Source organism: Heptranchias perlo, chromosome 30 (genome assembly GCF_035084215.1).
Source record: "Heptranchias perlo isolate sHepPer1 chromosome 30, sHepPer1.hap1, whole genome shotgun sequence".
NCBI classification, from domain to species: domain Eukaryota; kingdom Metazoa; phylum Chordata; class Chondrichthyes; order Hexanchiformes; family Hexanchidae; genus Heptranchias; species Heptranchias perlo.
The window spans coordinates 33,090,465-33,105,612 of NC_090354.1; the positions used below are offsets into that span (position 1 = coordinate 33,090,465).

Genomic DNA, 15,148 nt, shown 5'->3' on the forward strand with positions numbered 1-15,148 from the left:
AAACTGTTTGTGTAAATGGTGAACAACAGTGGTCCCAGCACCGATTCCTGTGGAACACCACTTCCCACCTTCTGCCAGTCTGAGTAACTACCTTTAACCCCTACTCTCTGTTTTGTAGCCAGCTTGCTATCCATTCTGCCTCCTGTCCCCTGACTCTACATGCTCTGATCTTGTCATGAGTCTACTGTGCAGTACCGTATCGAAGGCCTTTTGAAAATCTAAGTATATTACATCTACTGCATTACCCTTGTCTACTCTTTCTGTTACTTCAAAGAATTCAATAAGATTGGTCAAGCATGACCTTCCCTTTTGAAATCCATGCTGACTATTCTTTATTATATTTTCAGTTTCTAGATGTTTTTCTATTATATCTTTGAGTAAAGATTCCATTATCTTTCCTACTACTGACATTAAGCTAACTTATCTATAGTTCCCTGGACTTGTTCTATCTCCCTTTTTAAATATAGGAACAACTTTGTTCACAGTCAGAAGGGACCAGAGGCGTCCCAATGCAACGGCTGTAAGCTGTTTATCGATTGCTGAGACAGGGTAATAAATTACTTATTATTTATAGTATATGGGAAAGCAACATCAAACCATAGCTCATTAGCATTTTAACCACCTATTTTGCCCTTTTTTAATGTGTACTTTAAATAGCCATCATTTAAAAATAACTTTCCTTCCCCAAATCCTTTTTGTGGACAAATGGTACGAAATGTGAGCCCTTCCCCCTCGGTGCACCACCAGGACTGCATTTCTTCTTGTCAACTACAGTACCACATACTCTACCGCAAGGTATGCATGTGCCATCTGGTGGGCCAGATTGCCCAGCACCTTCAGCTTCATCTCGGGGCGGTATCTGGGCACTGCTCCTGAGCTGCCTCTGCCTGTCCATCCAATAAACAGCATGCCTTGTCCCCAGCTGGGTGGGGTGCCATGTTGCCTCCCGCTTGTCCCTTATGAGCAGTTAAGACACACATCCTGCACAGGATGTGATGCAGACCTGCCTCTTGGGCGCTCCATGTCCCCCTGAACAGGTTCGAGTTGCTGAATGGCCTGCTTCTGTTCCTCCAGGATATGGTGTCTTTTTAAATTCTGAGAAATGAGGGTGAGCTTTCCCTCTGTCTATCCCCGAGCCCTCGGATGTGGTCGGCAAGCTGCACTTCCTCCTGCCCCCCTGGATTGTGAAACCCCTGGCTTGCCCTGCTCCCCCCACCTCCGCAGTGCTTAGATCCAGACCGGCAGACCCTCTGCCTGAAATCGCTTCAGTTCTTGGGGTGTGGGAGTTCTAGTCCTCGTGCAACTCAGCGAGTGACTTCAGCAGCTGCCTGCACTGGGTTAATAAGGCCTGCACTGCATCGCCCTGACCTCCTCTTACCAGAGCAGTTTGTTTGTAAACCTCTTGGTATCTGTGCCCTTCCCTATTAAACAATAAACAGTTCCGTGGCTTACATATTCCAGTCAAACTCTGGCCACAGTCCCCAAATGCAGGTAACTTTTGCACTTTACATAAGTTGGTCCTTCACCAGGCTACCATGCACTGCCGTGAATCAGCAGCCAGTATTCCACAACTCTCTTGCATGCATCCCATTTACTGTGACCGGGTGAAGATAAGAAGTCAAATTATTTACATCAGCGGTCACTGCATGACTGGCCATCTAATACCTTGAGTTAATGCAGCCTCCCGGCTTGCCTTGCAGGATTCCTGAGAGATGAACGTATTGTCAGTGATGGACAGGAAAAGACCCTCTGGTCCATCCAGCCTGTCCCACACAATTGTGATACCTTGTGTATCACAATATATACACTCCCCACCCCACACCATGTGATCTCCTGGAAGAAGCGGAAAAACAGATAAAAACCCAGAGCTGGGAAAAAAGAATCAGGGAAATTTCTCTCTGACCCCTTTAGGTGACCGAAACTAGTCCAGGAGATCACGTTAGTCCAGCGTGTGGCTCACTTTGTTGCATTTCAAACCTGACCTGTGTCTTCAGATCCCTAACTTTTGGTTGGCCACCTTACAGCCTTGTCCAGGGTGACTGGACCAGCTGACTCGCTATGGGTTTGTCCGTGAGCCAAGAGGCATTTGGTCGCCCACTCGCGTGACAGCTCACCTGAGCTCACAGGGCCATAAAGTGATCAGCATGTCTGTCCAGTTGTTTGAGAGTTTTACACTCTGTGAACTATCAATAATGTTTCACAGTGACATCATCGCACAAAGATACCTGCACACAGGTATTTGTGATGCATTCACTCATTTATCAATTAAAAATAGGAATACTGTTACTTGTGCAGAGTAAGGGAGGTAAGAGACAATTACTGCAAGGTGCGAGTGTGCTTCTTTTGCTTCTCAGGAGAGAAAAACGAACCAGAAATCAAATAACAACAAGCAGGAAATGCACAGCGGTCTGTCTGTCTGTGAAGAGTAACGGCAGCTTAACGTTTCAGATGGGTCTCCCCATCAGACAAGGGTCTCCACCCAAAACGTTAATCTGTCTCTCTCTCTCTCTGTCCAGCAGCTGTTGGACCCGCTGTGTATGTTTATTTATTTTGAACCCAATTACGTTTCGGTAGAATTTATTTATCAACAATTAGATAATTGCTGCAACTGGTCACATGAGCGTCTCAAACTGGTGAATGTTAATAGTTTGAGCGAGCAGAATGATCTAAACGGGGACTGCTATATATTGGCCTCTGGGGCAGTGCTGCGATGTGTGTGGCTCCTCTCCCCTGTTAGTGCCCCACCTTGTGGCTGAAAAAGGAGCTGTAGTTTAAAGGCTATACCAGAAATAAGCAGGGTGGGCTGCTCGGCCTGGCATTGTTCAAATGATCACATTCAAACCAGAATGTGTGTTTGAAAGGAACAGTTGTTGCTGTTTTCTTGCCTGATATTTGAAAAGCTGTTAATAGAGATTTATAGAATAATCAATTCCCCTGCCCACGCCAGAAACTTCACTGCACTTTAACCAACATCTCTGCATTGGGTGAATGTGAATCCATTCTGCTCCACTCAAGCACACCACCTGGTGGCTGCACCATGCAGCTGCAGAGAGAGATCTGTGTGCCTTCTCCATTGGGAACAGGATAATGTGGCACAAGGGAGCGAATGGCCTTCTAGGCTGGGATTCATACACAATTCCAAAAGGTTTCTGAAGATTCTTGTTCTAGTTTTGGATCGAGAACCTTGTGTGGAGAGGCCCACATTCAACCTTCATCAGACACACATCAAAATACTGTAAAGTTAATTACTTCTGCATACTATATATTTCACACTTTATTTGTCCTCATGCTAGCCATTTAAACCATGTGACCAATATAAAAGCACTACAGCATCTAGTGAATCTGTCCTGCTAATGTGTTTCTTTCCTGGCAATTTACCATGACCATTGTTGTAAGTTATCGCTGCTTTCTCTATTCTTGGGTACAGTTAGAGGTGGCAAACACTGCGTTGGTGTGCTGCATTTCTGGCCGGCTAATAGGGATGAATCTGTTTTATATAGGACTGTCTCATTCTGTGGTTTAAATGGCTAGTAACAGCTCGAAAAGGAAGCATCATTCCAGGGACCCTCATACACAAAACAATGCATTTTCCAGTTGTGTGTTTGAAATTCTAGCCCTGACTGACTCATTTTTGTAGAGGTGAACAGTTGTTACCAGATAGTTCAGCACTCTGCTAGTAAGACAGTATCATGAAACCAGAGAAGGAAGAGGTATTTACAGTAAATTGTTGATACTGAGAATTGGAACAATATGTATGTAATTTTCTGTGTCTCCCCAGATATTCCACTAAACACGCACTTCCAGCCTGTACTGAAAGGTCACTGGCAAAATAAATCACTGGAGAAGAACAAAGCTTCCAAAAAGCTCTCAATAAAACACAGAGGCTTGTTAACAGCCAGCCTGTCCGATCCATCCCGCAGAGCACGGCAGAAACTTGCCAACTCCATACTCAGCTCAGCCAGTAAGTATCAGGGTCAGTGTCGTGTCGTGTATGCCTGAGGCATGTTTGTTGCTTGTTTCAGAAATGCTGCAGCAAAGGTGAATTATGGTAACAAACCAAACACTTCTCATTTAAACATTAAGTACCAAGAGGTTCCATGCAGCTCCAGTACGTTGAAGCAAAGCGCACCAATAGCTAGGCTTTGCAGCTAGTTGCCTCCAGGCCCCATTCCAGCAGCAGTGTAGCTGTATTGAGACAATTAAATTACAAGGTACTTCATTTATACTTTCTGCCCATCATCAAAATAACACAATAATGTTCTTCTTTATTTCAGTCAGAAAACCTGCATCTCACTTAAAAGCAAAGGTCCAACATCTGTTGTTGAAGTTAGGACAACAGGACCTTTTATGAAAGCCCATCAGACCCATATGCACTCTCCCTATTTCTTACTAGACTCGACCCCATATCCCCACCCTTCTCATTCACCCCCAACCTCCTCGGCTGTGGCCAATTCAGGAATCTATTCTTCAAAAATTCCTCTCCAACCCGGGCAAGTCCCAGAGGCCACAATCCTTTTGGCTATCACCAAAATCTTTGCTTCCTTCCGCTGTGATCGTGTAGTTTTCAAAAAATATGTTTTACAGTCCTTATAAAAGAAAGCAGAGAGTAGTGGTGAACAGTTGTTTTCAGACTGGAGGGAAGTATGCAGTGGTGTTCCCCAGGGGTCGATATTAGGACCACTGCTCTTTTTGACATATTAATGACCTGGGGACTTGGATATACAGGGCACAATTTCAAAGTTTGCAGATGACACAAAACTCAGAATTGTAGTGAACAGTGAGGAGGATAGTAGCAGACTTCAGGAGGACATAAACATCTGGTGAAATGGGCAGACACATGGCAGATGAAATTTAATGCAGAGAAGTGTGAAGTGATACATTTTGGAAGGAAAAATGAGGAGAGGCAATATAAACGAAATGGTACAATTTTAAAGTGGATGCAGGAACAGAGACACTTGGGGGGTGTACATACACTAATCTTTTAAGGTGACAGGACAAGTTGAAAACGCTGATAAAGCATACGAGATCCTGGGCTTTATTAATAGAAATATAAATACAAAAGCAAAGAAGTTATGTTAAACCTTTATTAATCACTGGTTAGGCCTCAGCTGGAGTATTGTGTCCAATTCTGGACACCTCACTTTAGGAAGGATGTCAAGGCCTTAGAGAGGGTGCAGAAGAGATTTACTGGAATGGTACCAGGGATGAGGGACTTCAGTTATGTGGAAAGACTGGAGAAGCTGGGGTTGTTCTCAGAGCAGAGAAGGTTAAGGGGAGATTTAATATAGGTGATAAAAATTATGAGGGGTTTTGATAGGGTAGACAGGTAAAATTGTTTCCACTGGCAGAAGGTTTGGTAACCACAGGGGACTCAGATTTAAGATAATCGGGAAAAGAACCGGGGGGGACATGAGCAATCTTTGTGCAGCGAGTTGCTACAATCTGGAATTCACTGCCTGAAAGGGCGGTGGAAACAGATTCAATAGTAACTTTCAAAAGGGAATTGGATAAATATTTGAAAAGAAAAAAAATTACTGGACTATGGGGAAAGAGCAGGGGAATGGAACTAATTGGATTGCTCTTTCATAGAGCCGGCACAAGCATGATGGGCCAAATGGCCTCCTGTGCTACACCATTCTATAAGTGTAGTGTATTCACTATGCTAACACTGGGGCTTACTGGCAGCTCTGAATTGTATATTTAAAGCAAAATAGCAAAGCAGTGGCCAATACTGGGGAGTGAGCTTAGGCTACAATATAATGTAATCCCAGGTTTCAGATGCTGAGTAAAGTAATTGACTACCAGGGGTTCATCATCACTGGGAAAAACAACCTGCACAGTCTCACTTAGGAGCAGCAAAAGTTCCTCACTGGTACTCAGTCTTTAATAAATGTCGTGTTTATTCAAACGATTAACTTTGTTGTTTTCTTGTGTTGTAAGCTGAAGTTCAGTTAAGTTGTTGTCCACTGTCCTTCTGAGCACTTACCATGACCTCAGATGGGGGCAGTTTGAGTTGCACTGAAAGCCTTCCCCTGAGGTTTTGATTTAACAGTTTGAAGCTGGGAGGCTGCTGGTGTGAAGTGCGATTAAATCATGGACCAGTCAAACAGATTGAGCCTGGAGTTAAAGGGAAATGACTGCCTCAGTTCCTGCTTGTTCTTAACAAGTGATTTAACAAAAGGAGTTCGGAGTTGGCTGTAAAAATCTGAACCGGTGCAAGTGAATGCATATTGAGTTGTAAAGTGCTTGTGCTTCATTGCAGAGTATACCCACAATAAGAATCGTACAGAGAAGACATTTAAACAGCACTTTGATGATTTACTGTCTGTCTCTAAGTTGGAGAATGCTCCTGTGAGTGCTCCTGTACAGGATAAATTCCATAACAAAAAGAGGCAGCGAGAGCTGTCAGCAGAACTAACGGAAGGTAACGTCCTGAATCTGTATCAATTGTAAATCATTTAGAGAGGGGAGGAGAAATAAAAAGGTGCAAAGGGATAAAACTGTTCATGTGCGCGGTGTTTAAACAGTGATTTCAGCCACTGCTTCCTTTTCTGGAAATGGAGTCACTGGGGACCATCACATGGGTTCCACAATATGCCAAACGTTACATCCATACAGGAGAAAGTGACTCGGAATCACTCACTGTAGCAGGGACTCTGCCATTTCCATCACTCAGCTGGATTTTAGACCGTTTGATTGGATGTTCACCAGTCACGTGACCCTGTCAATGTCATTGCGAGGTGGTGTCTGAAATTTCCATGCCAGGTGCACTGTGGAAAACACCCAGCAGCACGTCCAGGCGCTGGTAAGTTCTGGTGTGCCGCGTATTGGCGTCAGTACACGAAACAACCCAGGTAACAGCGTTGCTTGTTAGAATATTTCTATGAATAATTTTCCATCCTCAGTATTATTCTCACTTATCCAGCGTTCGGAAACAAAGCTTAGAAATCATTGTGTGTGCCATGATTTCTTGGAGACTTTATGCGATACTGGTTGAAAGTAGATGTTTACATGCTGTTACTGCAATTAATTTTCATAATTGACACAGCTTGTAACTGAGACTGCAGACCTGGCAGTGTGGGCAGAGTGTCTATGTGCTCGTTGGGTTTCGTGTCCCCATTCACTTTACAGAAGCTCCTTGGCCGCAAGTTCTGTGGGTCTGGAGAATTGGTGGAACGTGCTGAGATACTTGGTTACATTTGAAAGGGCAGTGGCTGGGCAGGACAATGTGAAAGAAGATTTCCCCCGTGTTTTAATATAAACCCTATTGCCATGTTTGAGTCTCCAACCAAATTACTGAGATACGTAGAGTTTCTGTTTGCTCGACAGGAAATGCATACTCTCTCCTTGTCACGTCACTGACTAAAGTCCAGGACACATGGATGCACGTTGAGAGAGGCTGAAGTTTAGGGACACCCAAGTGTGTGCAGGGCTACTGCTGGAGTTTAACCAGCTGAAACCAGTCATTCTATCAGCATTGGGGGACTTTGCAATGCTAGACCAGCCACTAAACTCTGAGGACAGGTGCACCTCAACTCTGGCCACATATAAAGTTTAACTCCCTGTTCCCATTCGTTCTTAATTATCTCAAGCTACAACTCGGTTCTCTGGTTTAGGATTTATCCATCAATGAGGCAACAGCGCTAAGAACCATCCTTTCCAAATTTCCAGGACACAAAATTGAAACAGGACAAACCAGCAAGTAAGACATGGAGCAAATTGGACTGAGTTGGCAGGTCTTCGTGGGCTGGATTGCCAGGGTCTGGGGGACACAGTTTGAATACTCCTACGTTAGGGCATTGTTACGCAGAGTGAGAGTAATTCAGTCCCATTACTGACCCCATTGACTGTATTGCTGTGTTTGAGCTGACACTGCCCTGGAATCTGTTAATGCAGAATGTGTCGGTGAATGGTTTAATCAGTGTAAGCAAGGTTTGAAATAACAGCAGCACATGCACTTGAACATGCCAAGTTGTTCAGAATTTTTGTTTTTGTGTTTTTGCAGCTAGACGGGCCCTGTCGGACATGGGAAGTCCATACAGTTCTACAGTTAGCTCTCAGACCTCAGTCCACAGCCCACTGCTGCGGCAGCTGTCCATATCATCAGAGAGCTCCGCACTGAGCACGACCAACACACACAGTGTGGGATCCATGCTGGTAAGGAGGGAATTTTATACAGGATAAATGGAAAACTACAAGGCAAGCAATTGCACAATGTAATTAGAAAATGTATTGGCAATTAGTTTTTATTAGAGCAGGGAGAAAATTACAACACCAGGTATTTTTTTGGTGAGGTTTTGTGCGCTAGGTGGCGGGTGTCAGTGCTGGGAGCAGAACTCTTCCCACTTTAATAATGGATGTGTTTTGGCGATCGTTTTGTCTTTCACACACTACGTTCGCAGTGTTGCTGTCCAGGCTGGGATTCAGTGCAGGTGCAGGGACATTGTGCTTTCACCCTGTGTCCCTTCCAGTTAATATTTCTATTCTGTTTTTTTTTTACTTGTTAGAATCTCAGACAGTTTAATCTTCTGTACTAGTTCAGCTGTCTGATTCCTAAGTCTAGACCCAACTATAAGGCAGTCCTTCCAAACCAAAATTGTGTGTACAGTTTTTTTTTTTGTGCGAATTTGCTCCTCCCTGAAGGTATTGACTCTTGCTGGGGCACAGTGTCATGCTCCCCAGTTCTTTGTCCAATTTGTCTTCCACGTGTTTGAACCCAGCAAGGGCTGGCACGTTTTCCATCCATGGGCTGTACTCAGTCCTGTCTCTCTGGATGGCCACACACGCACTTTATAGCAGAAATCACTGGATAGAAATCACATCGAATGATTCCTGATTGTGTTTCTCCCTAGCCCAGAGTGCTGAGATTCACTTTACTGGCACAGCTAATGACCAGCTAACCTAGCACAGACCAGGAATGGAACCTGGGAGTTTCTGGGCTGTGTGGCTTATGTGTATACTATCTTAACCCACTGAGCTATTGGGAGGGACCCCTGCCTATAATCTTTTGCAGATAGGGAGTGAATTACAAAGCTATAAATGTAATCTTGGGGTTAAGAAGATGGTAGTGGTTGTTGGAGGCCAATCACCTAAGCCCAGGACATCACTGCAGGAGTTCCTCAGTGCAGTGTCCTAGGTCCAACCATCTTCAGCTGCTTCATCAATGACCTTCCCTCCATCAATGGTCAGAAGTAGGGCTGTTTGCTGATGATTTCATAGTGTTCAGCTCCATTCACAGCCCCTCAGATAATGAAGCAGTCCGTGCCCACATGCAGCAAGACCTGGACAACATCGGCTTGGGCTCATAAGTGGCAAGTAACATTTGTGCCACACAAGTGCCAGGCAATGACCATCTCCAACAAGAGAGAGTCTAACCACCTCCTCTTGACATTCAACGGCATTACCATCACCAAATCCCCCACCATCAACGTCCTGGGGTTCACTATTGACCAGAAACTCAGCTGGACCAGCCACATAAATACTGTGGCTACAAGAGCAGGTCAGAGGCTGGGCATTCTGTGGCAAGTGACTCACCTCCTGACTCCCCAAAGCCTTTCCACCATCTACAAGACACAAGTCAGGCGTATGATGGAATACTCTCCACTTGCCTGGATGAGTGCAGCTCCAACAACACTCAAATTCAACACTATCCAGGACAAAGCAGCCCGTTTGATTGGCAGCCCATCCACCACCCTAAACATTCACTCCCTTCACCACCGGCGCACTGTGGCTGCAGTGTGTACCATCTACAGGATGCACTGCAGCAACTCGCCAAGGCTTCTTCGACAGCACCTCCCAAACCCGCGACCTCTACCACCTAGAAGGACAAGGGCCATCAGGCACATAGGAACACCACCACCTGCACATTCCCTTCCAAGTCACACACCATCCCGACTTGGAAATATATCGCCGTTCCTTTATTGTCGCTGGGCCAAAATCCTGGCACTCCCTTCCTAACAACACTGTGGGAGAACCTTCACCACACGGACTGCAGCGGTTCAAGAAGGCGGCTCACCACCACCTTCTCAAGGGCAATTAGGGATGGGCAATAAATGCCGGCCTCGCCAGCGATGCCCACTTCATGAGAATGGAGGAAAAAGGATATTCCTAAACAACTCGACCTTTATTTTCAAAGTTCAGTGCAGCTCCTGTCAAACACTAACATATTGTAGCTTTGTGATTTACTCCCTGCTGCCAATTCTAAATGTGAAAGGGCTTGGTGTATCTATTTTGTGAGTGAGTATGTTTGCACAGTATTGGATTATGTGGAGTGCAGAGTGTTGGCTTGTCTTTTACCATGGGACCTGAGTTCAGATCCACCCTAGACTGTTGGGAGTCTCCTCATTCTGTGGGCTGTAAGGGTCCTACATGAATTGGGTTTTGGGTGGTTTCCATCCAATTTGTAGTGGTCTCTGAGATCACAAGGATGCTGTTGTGATACAGTGCCATGTTCCCAATACTTAGCCAACGAGCAGTGAGGTTGCTGTTCTGACACTGTTGCAGTGATGTAGAGGAAGCGTTACCACGTGTATATAACCTGGCAGTGTTCGATGCTGATCGGGAGGAGGCGGAGAATAAGGGTGGAAAGTTGTTACTATTCCCCCCAGCAATGACATCCCTTAACTTGGTAAAACACTAAAATTAACCTACTCTCCTTGTCCTGCCCTCCCTTCAAAAAGAATTATAACTTGAACTCAAAATCTTAGTGGAAGCCCAGACTGGCAATTAATTGGCTTTTGTATATCCGTGTGGCCCAAGCCACCTTTGGCACATTGGAATGTTCTGTTTTGACTTTCTTTTCATATAACAGCAGGCAGTCAGGAGGAGAAGGGGAGAAAGTTCCTTCGATATTAACAACATCGTGATCCCAATGTCTGTCGCTGCGACGACTCGGGTGGAGAAGCTGCAGTATAAGGAGATCCTAACACCGAGGTAAAGACCCAGAGTTTGTTCAAAGTCCTGACATCATATCATTGGGATTCAGCAGGTGTTGAGGTGGAGCAGGATGGGAATGGGTAAAGCAGATTCACAGCTGGCATGATGGAGTAAGCACAGTAAAGGGATTGTGATGAGGTACTGATCTGTAGAGGTCGTTAGTGGTCTCCATGTGATGCAGACCGTGGTTCCTTCAGGATGGTGCACGGGATGTTAAGGAACGATTTTTTGGGATTGTAGAGTCTCTAACTCTCCGGAAGATTTTGTTTTTAAAAAGAAGATAATGTTTGCCGCACTATGGTGGTGCGGAGTGAGCAGGCCGTGGAGTGGTGCGATCGTTTTGTGTTGATCAGAAGTCACCGGTTTGTATTGCGTTGCAGTGTGAAAATGTTATCTGCGACCTGCGAGGACTACCTGGTTTAAGGGGAGTGGTTGGGGGTGTGGTGTCTGGTTTAAGGGGAGTGGTTGGGGGTGTGGTGTCTGGTTTAAGGGGAGTGGTTGGGGGTGTGGTGTCTGGTTTAAGGGGAGTGGTTGGGGGTGTGGTGTGTCAGTGTCAGCAGTAATGCTGTCTACTGATTGGCTGTTCTGTTACTGAGTGTGAGCTCTGGCCACTCTTCATTCACTTCCTAATTAAAATGTAGATTCAGGATCACCTGAGTTCTTGTCACAGTCATCATTTTCTCCTCCCTCTCTAGTTGGCGTGTAGTGGATGTAAAAGCAGATTTAACGAATCACAGATTTAATGAAGAGGACCAGGAGGAGGTAGGTGCTATGATATGTTAAAGCCTGTGCAGAGTTCACTTAGTTTGTACAGAGTGGGTTTAACAATGTAGAAATATTCCATGTGTTTTAGATGGAGGATTTTTCCGATGCAGTGATTGGGTCTCGGCACGCAAATTACGAGGAGTTTGAGCGTTCGCGGTGGACGACGTGGTCAGCCTCGCCAGTCAGTGCGCAAAGGCGTGGCAGCAGGTAATTGGTCAGGATGGGGCACAACTGCGGCCTCATGCTTTGATTGTTGTAATGGTCTATGATGGGGGGGCAGGGGAGGGTGCTTTTATTTGCCGTACGCAATCCTGCAGCCACGAACTGACAGCTGCTGTGTAACCTGCTCTCAGATGGCTATCTGTGGGTGAGCAGGGTGTGGTGGAGGGTGACATAGCCTCTATTTCCTGCCCACCCCACAGTGCAGGATCCTGTTCTCTTCTCCCCTGAGTGAGATTGGGAATTCCTTTGTGGGGAATGCTAGGAGTAAGCCCTGGCCCTCATTCCATGCTGCAGTGTAGATTTGGAAAACTTTAAGTTTGGTGTGAACTTGTCACCCAAATCCTGAAAGATGTAAAAGGTTCGAGGTGTGGGCAGGGTGCACCCTCAGCTGAGAGAGTCGGCTCCTTGTTGCAGCCAATGTGACTGACGTAATGAATCTTTCTTTTTATTTCCCAAACCTCAGATCTTATAAATCAACAGATGGACATTCCACCCCTCAACCTGGTAACACAAACCCTTCGACCCCTCAACCTGCCTCCCCTGACGTCAGCTTTCACAGTCTCGGAGACTTACCCCTCACACCCTCACCTTGCAGCCCTTCTGCACCTCCGGTCAGCCCAGACATACTTTATTCCTCTCTTTCTCGAGAGAGTGCTGGACGGGTTTCAAATGAGGACACACGCTGTTCATCCCCAGATATTGGTCACGAAGAACAGGTGAGAATGAAGTCAAACCAGGAGAAAAATATTGCATTGTTTAAAAATCTAACTGACCTAATGTCTGATATCGAGATATCAAAGAGATAATGGCAATAGCGAATGTGCCCGTGGCAGATTCCTTATCCCGGAAATCACCAGGCCCGGATAGTATGTATCCCGGAAATCACCAGGCCCGGATAGTATGTATCCCGGAAATCACCAGGCCCGGATAGTATGTATCCCGGAAATCACCAGGCCCGGATAGTATGTATCCCGGAAATCACCAGGCCCCGATAGTACGTATCCCGGAAATCACCAGGCCCGGATAGTATGTATCCCGGAAATCACCAGGCCCGGATAGTATGTATCCCGGAAATCACCAGGCCCGGATAGTATGTATCCCGGAAATCACCAGGCCCCGATAGTATGTATCCCGGAAATCACCAGGCCCCGATAGTATGTATCCCGGAAATCACCAGGCCCCGATAGTATGTATCCCGGAAATCACCAGGCCCGGATAGTATGTATCCCGGAAATCACCAGGCCCGGATAGTACGTACCCCGGAAATCACCAGGCCCGGATAGTACGTACCCCGGAAATCACCAGGCCCGGATAGTATGTATCCCGGAAATCACCAGGCCCGGATAGTATGTATCCCGGAAATCACCAGGCCCCGATAGTATGTATCCCGGAAATCACCAGGCCCGGATAGTATGTATCCCGGAAATCACCAGGCCCGGATAGTACGTACCCCGGAAATCACCAGGCCCGGATAGTACGTACCCCGGAAATCACCAGGCCCGGATAGTACGTACCCCGGAAATCACCAGGCCCGGATAGTACGTACCCCGGAAATCACCAGGCCCGGATAGTACGTACCCCGGAAATCACCAGGCCCGGATAGTACGTATCCCGGAAATCACCAGGCCCGGATAGTACGTATCCCGGAAATCACCAGGCCCGGATAGTATGTATCCCGGAAATCACCAGGCCCCGATAGTATGTATCCCGGAAATCACCAGGCCCGGATAGTATGTATCCCGGAAATCACCAGGCCCGGATAGTACGTACCCCGGAAATCACCAGGCCCGGATAGTACGTACCCCGGAAATCACCAGGCCCGGATAGTATGTATCCCGGAAATCACCAGGCCCGGATAGTACGTATCCCGGAAATCACCAGGCCCGGATAGTACGTACCCCGGAAATCACCAGGCCCGGATAGTACGTACCCCGGAAATCACCAGGCCCGGATAGTATGTATCCCGGAAATCACCAGGCCCGGATAGTACGTATCCCGGAAATCACCAGGCCCGGGTAGTACGTATCCCGGAAATCACCAGGCCCGGATAGTATGTATCCCGGAAATCACCAGGCCCGGATAGTACGTACCCCGGAAATCACCAGGCCCGGATAGTATGTATCCCGGAAATCACCAGGCCCCGATAGTATGTATCCCGGAAATCACCAGGCCCGGATAGTATGTATCCCGGAAATCACCAGGCCCGGATAGTATGTATCCCGGAAATCACCAGGCCCGGATAGTATGTATCCCGGAAATCACCAGGCCCCGATAGTATGTATCCCGGAAATCACCAGGCCCGGATAGTATGTATCCCGGAAATCACCAGTCCCGGATAGTATGTATCCCGGAAATCACCAGGCCCCGATAGTATGTATCCCGGAAATCACCAGGCCCGGGTAGTATGTATCCCGGAAATCACCAGGCCCCGATAGTATGTATCCCGGAAATCACCAGGCCCGGATAGTATGTATCCCGGAAATCACCAGGCCCGGATAGTATGTATCCCGGAAATCACCAGGCCCGGATAGTATGTATCCCGGAAATCACCAGGCCCCGATAGTACGTATCCCGGAAATCACCAGGCCCGGATAGTACGTATCCCGGAAATCACCAGGCCCGGGTAGTATGTATCCCAGAAATCACCAGTCCCGGGTAGTACGTATCCCAGAAATCACCAGTCCCGGGTAGTACGTATCCCAGAAATCACCAGGCCCGGATAGTACGTATCCCGGAAATCACCAGGCCCGGGTAGTACGTATCCCGGAAATCACCAGGCCCGGATAGTATGTATCCCGGAAATCACCAGGCCCCGATAGTATGTATCCCGGAAATCACCAGGCCCGGGTAGTATGTATCCCAGAAATCACCAGGCCCGGATAGTACGTATCCCGGAAATCACCAGGCCCGGGTAGTATGTATCCCGGAAATCACCAGTCCCGGGTAGTACGTATCCCGGAAATCACCAGTCCCGGATAGTACGTATCCCGGAAATCACCAGTCCCGGATAGTACGTATCCCGGAACTCACCAGGCCCGGATAGTACGTATCCCAGAACTCACCAGGCCCGGATAGTACGTATCCCAGAACTCACCAGGCCCGGATAGTACGTATCCCGGAAATCACCAGGCCCGGATAGTATGTATCCCGGAAATCACCAGTCCCGGATAGTATGTATCCCGGAAATCACCAGTCCCGGATAGTACGTATCCCGGAAATCACCAGG

The 15,148-nt window shown here is 47.0% G+C and overlaps 1 protein-coding gene across 3 annotated transcripts in view; it reads left to right on the plus strand.

Moving 5' to 3' along the window:
* The window catches only part of kansl1b (KAT8 regulatory NSL complex subunit 1b), a 179,076-nt gene that overhangs the window by 140,700 nt on the left and 23,228 nt on the right, over window positions 1-15,148 (plus strand). For all 3 annotated transcript variants that reach the window (XM_067969141.1, XM_067969144.1, XM_067969142.1), the window contains 7 exons: window positions 3,779-3,961; window positions 6,263-6,424; window positions 8,006-8,157; window positions 10,811-10,932; window positions 11,631-11,697; window positions 11,789-11,907; window positions 12,386-12,638. In XM_067969141.1, coding sequence (XP_067825242.1) covers window positions 3,779-3,961; window positions 6,263-6,424; window positions 8,006-8,157; window positions 10,811-10,932; window positions 11,631-11,697; window positions 11,789-11,907; window positions 12,386-12,638 — 1,058 coding nt within the window. The remainder of the gene's footprint in view (window positions 1-3,778; window positions 3,962-6,262; window positions 6,425-8,005; window positions 8,158-10,810; window positions 10,933-11,630; window positions 11,698-11,788; window positions 11,908-12,385; window positions 12,639-15,148) is intronic.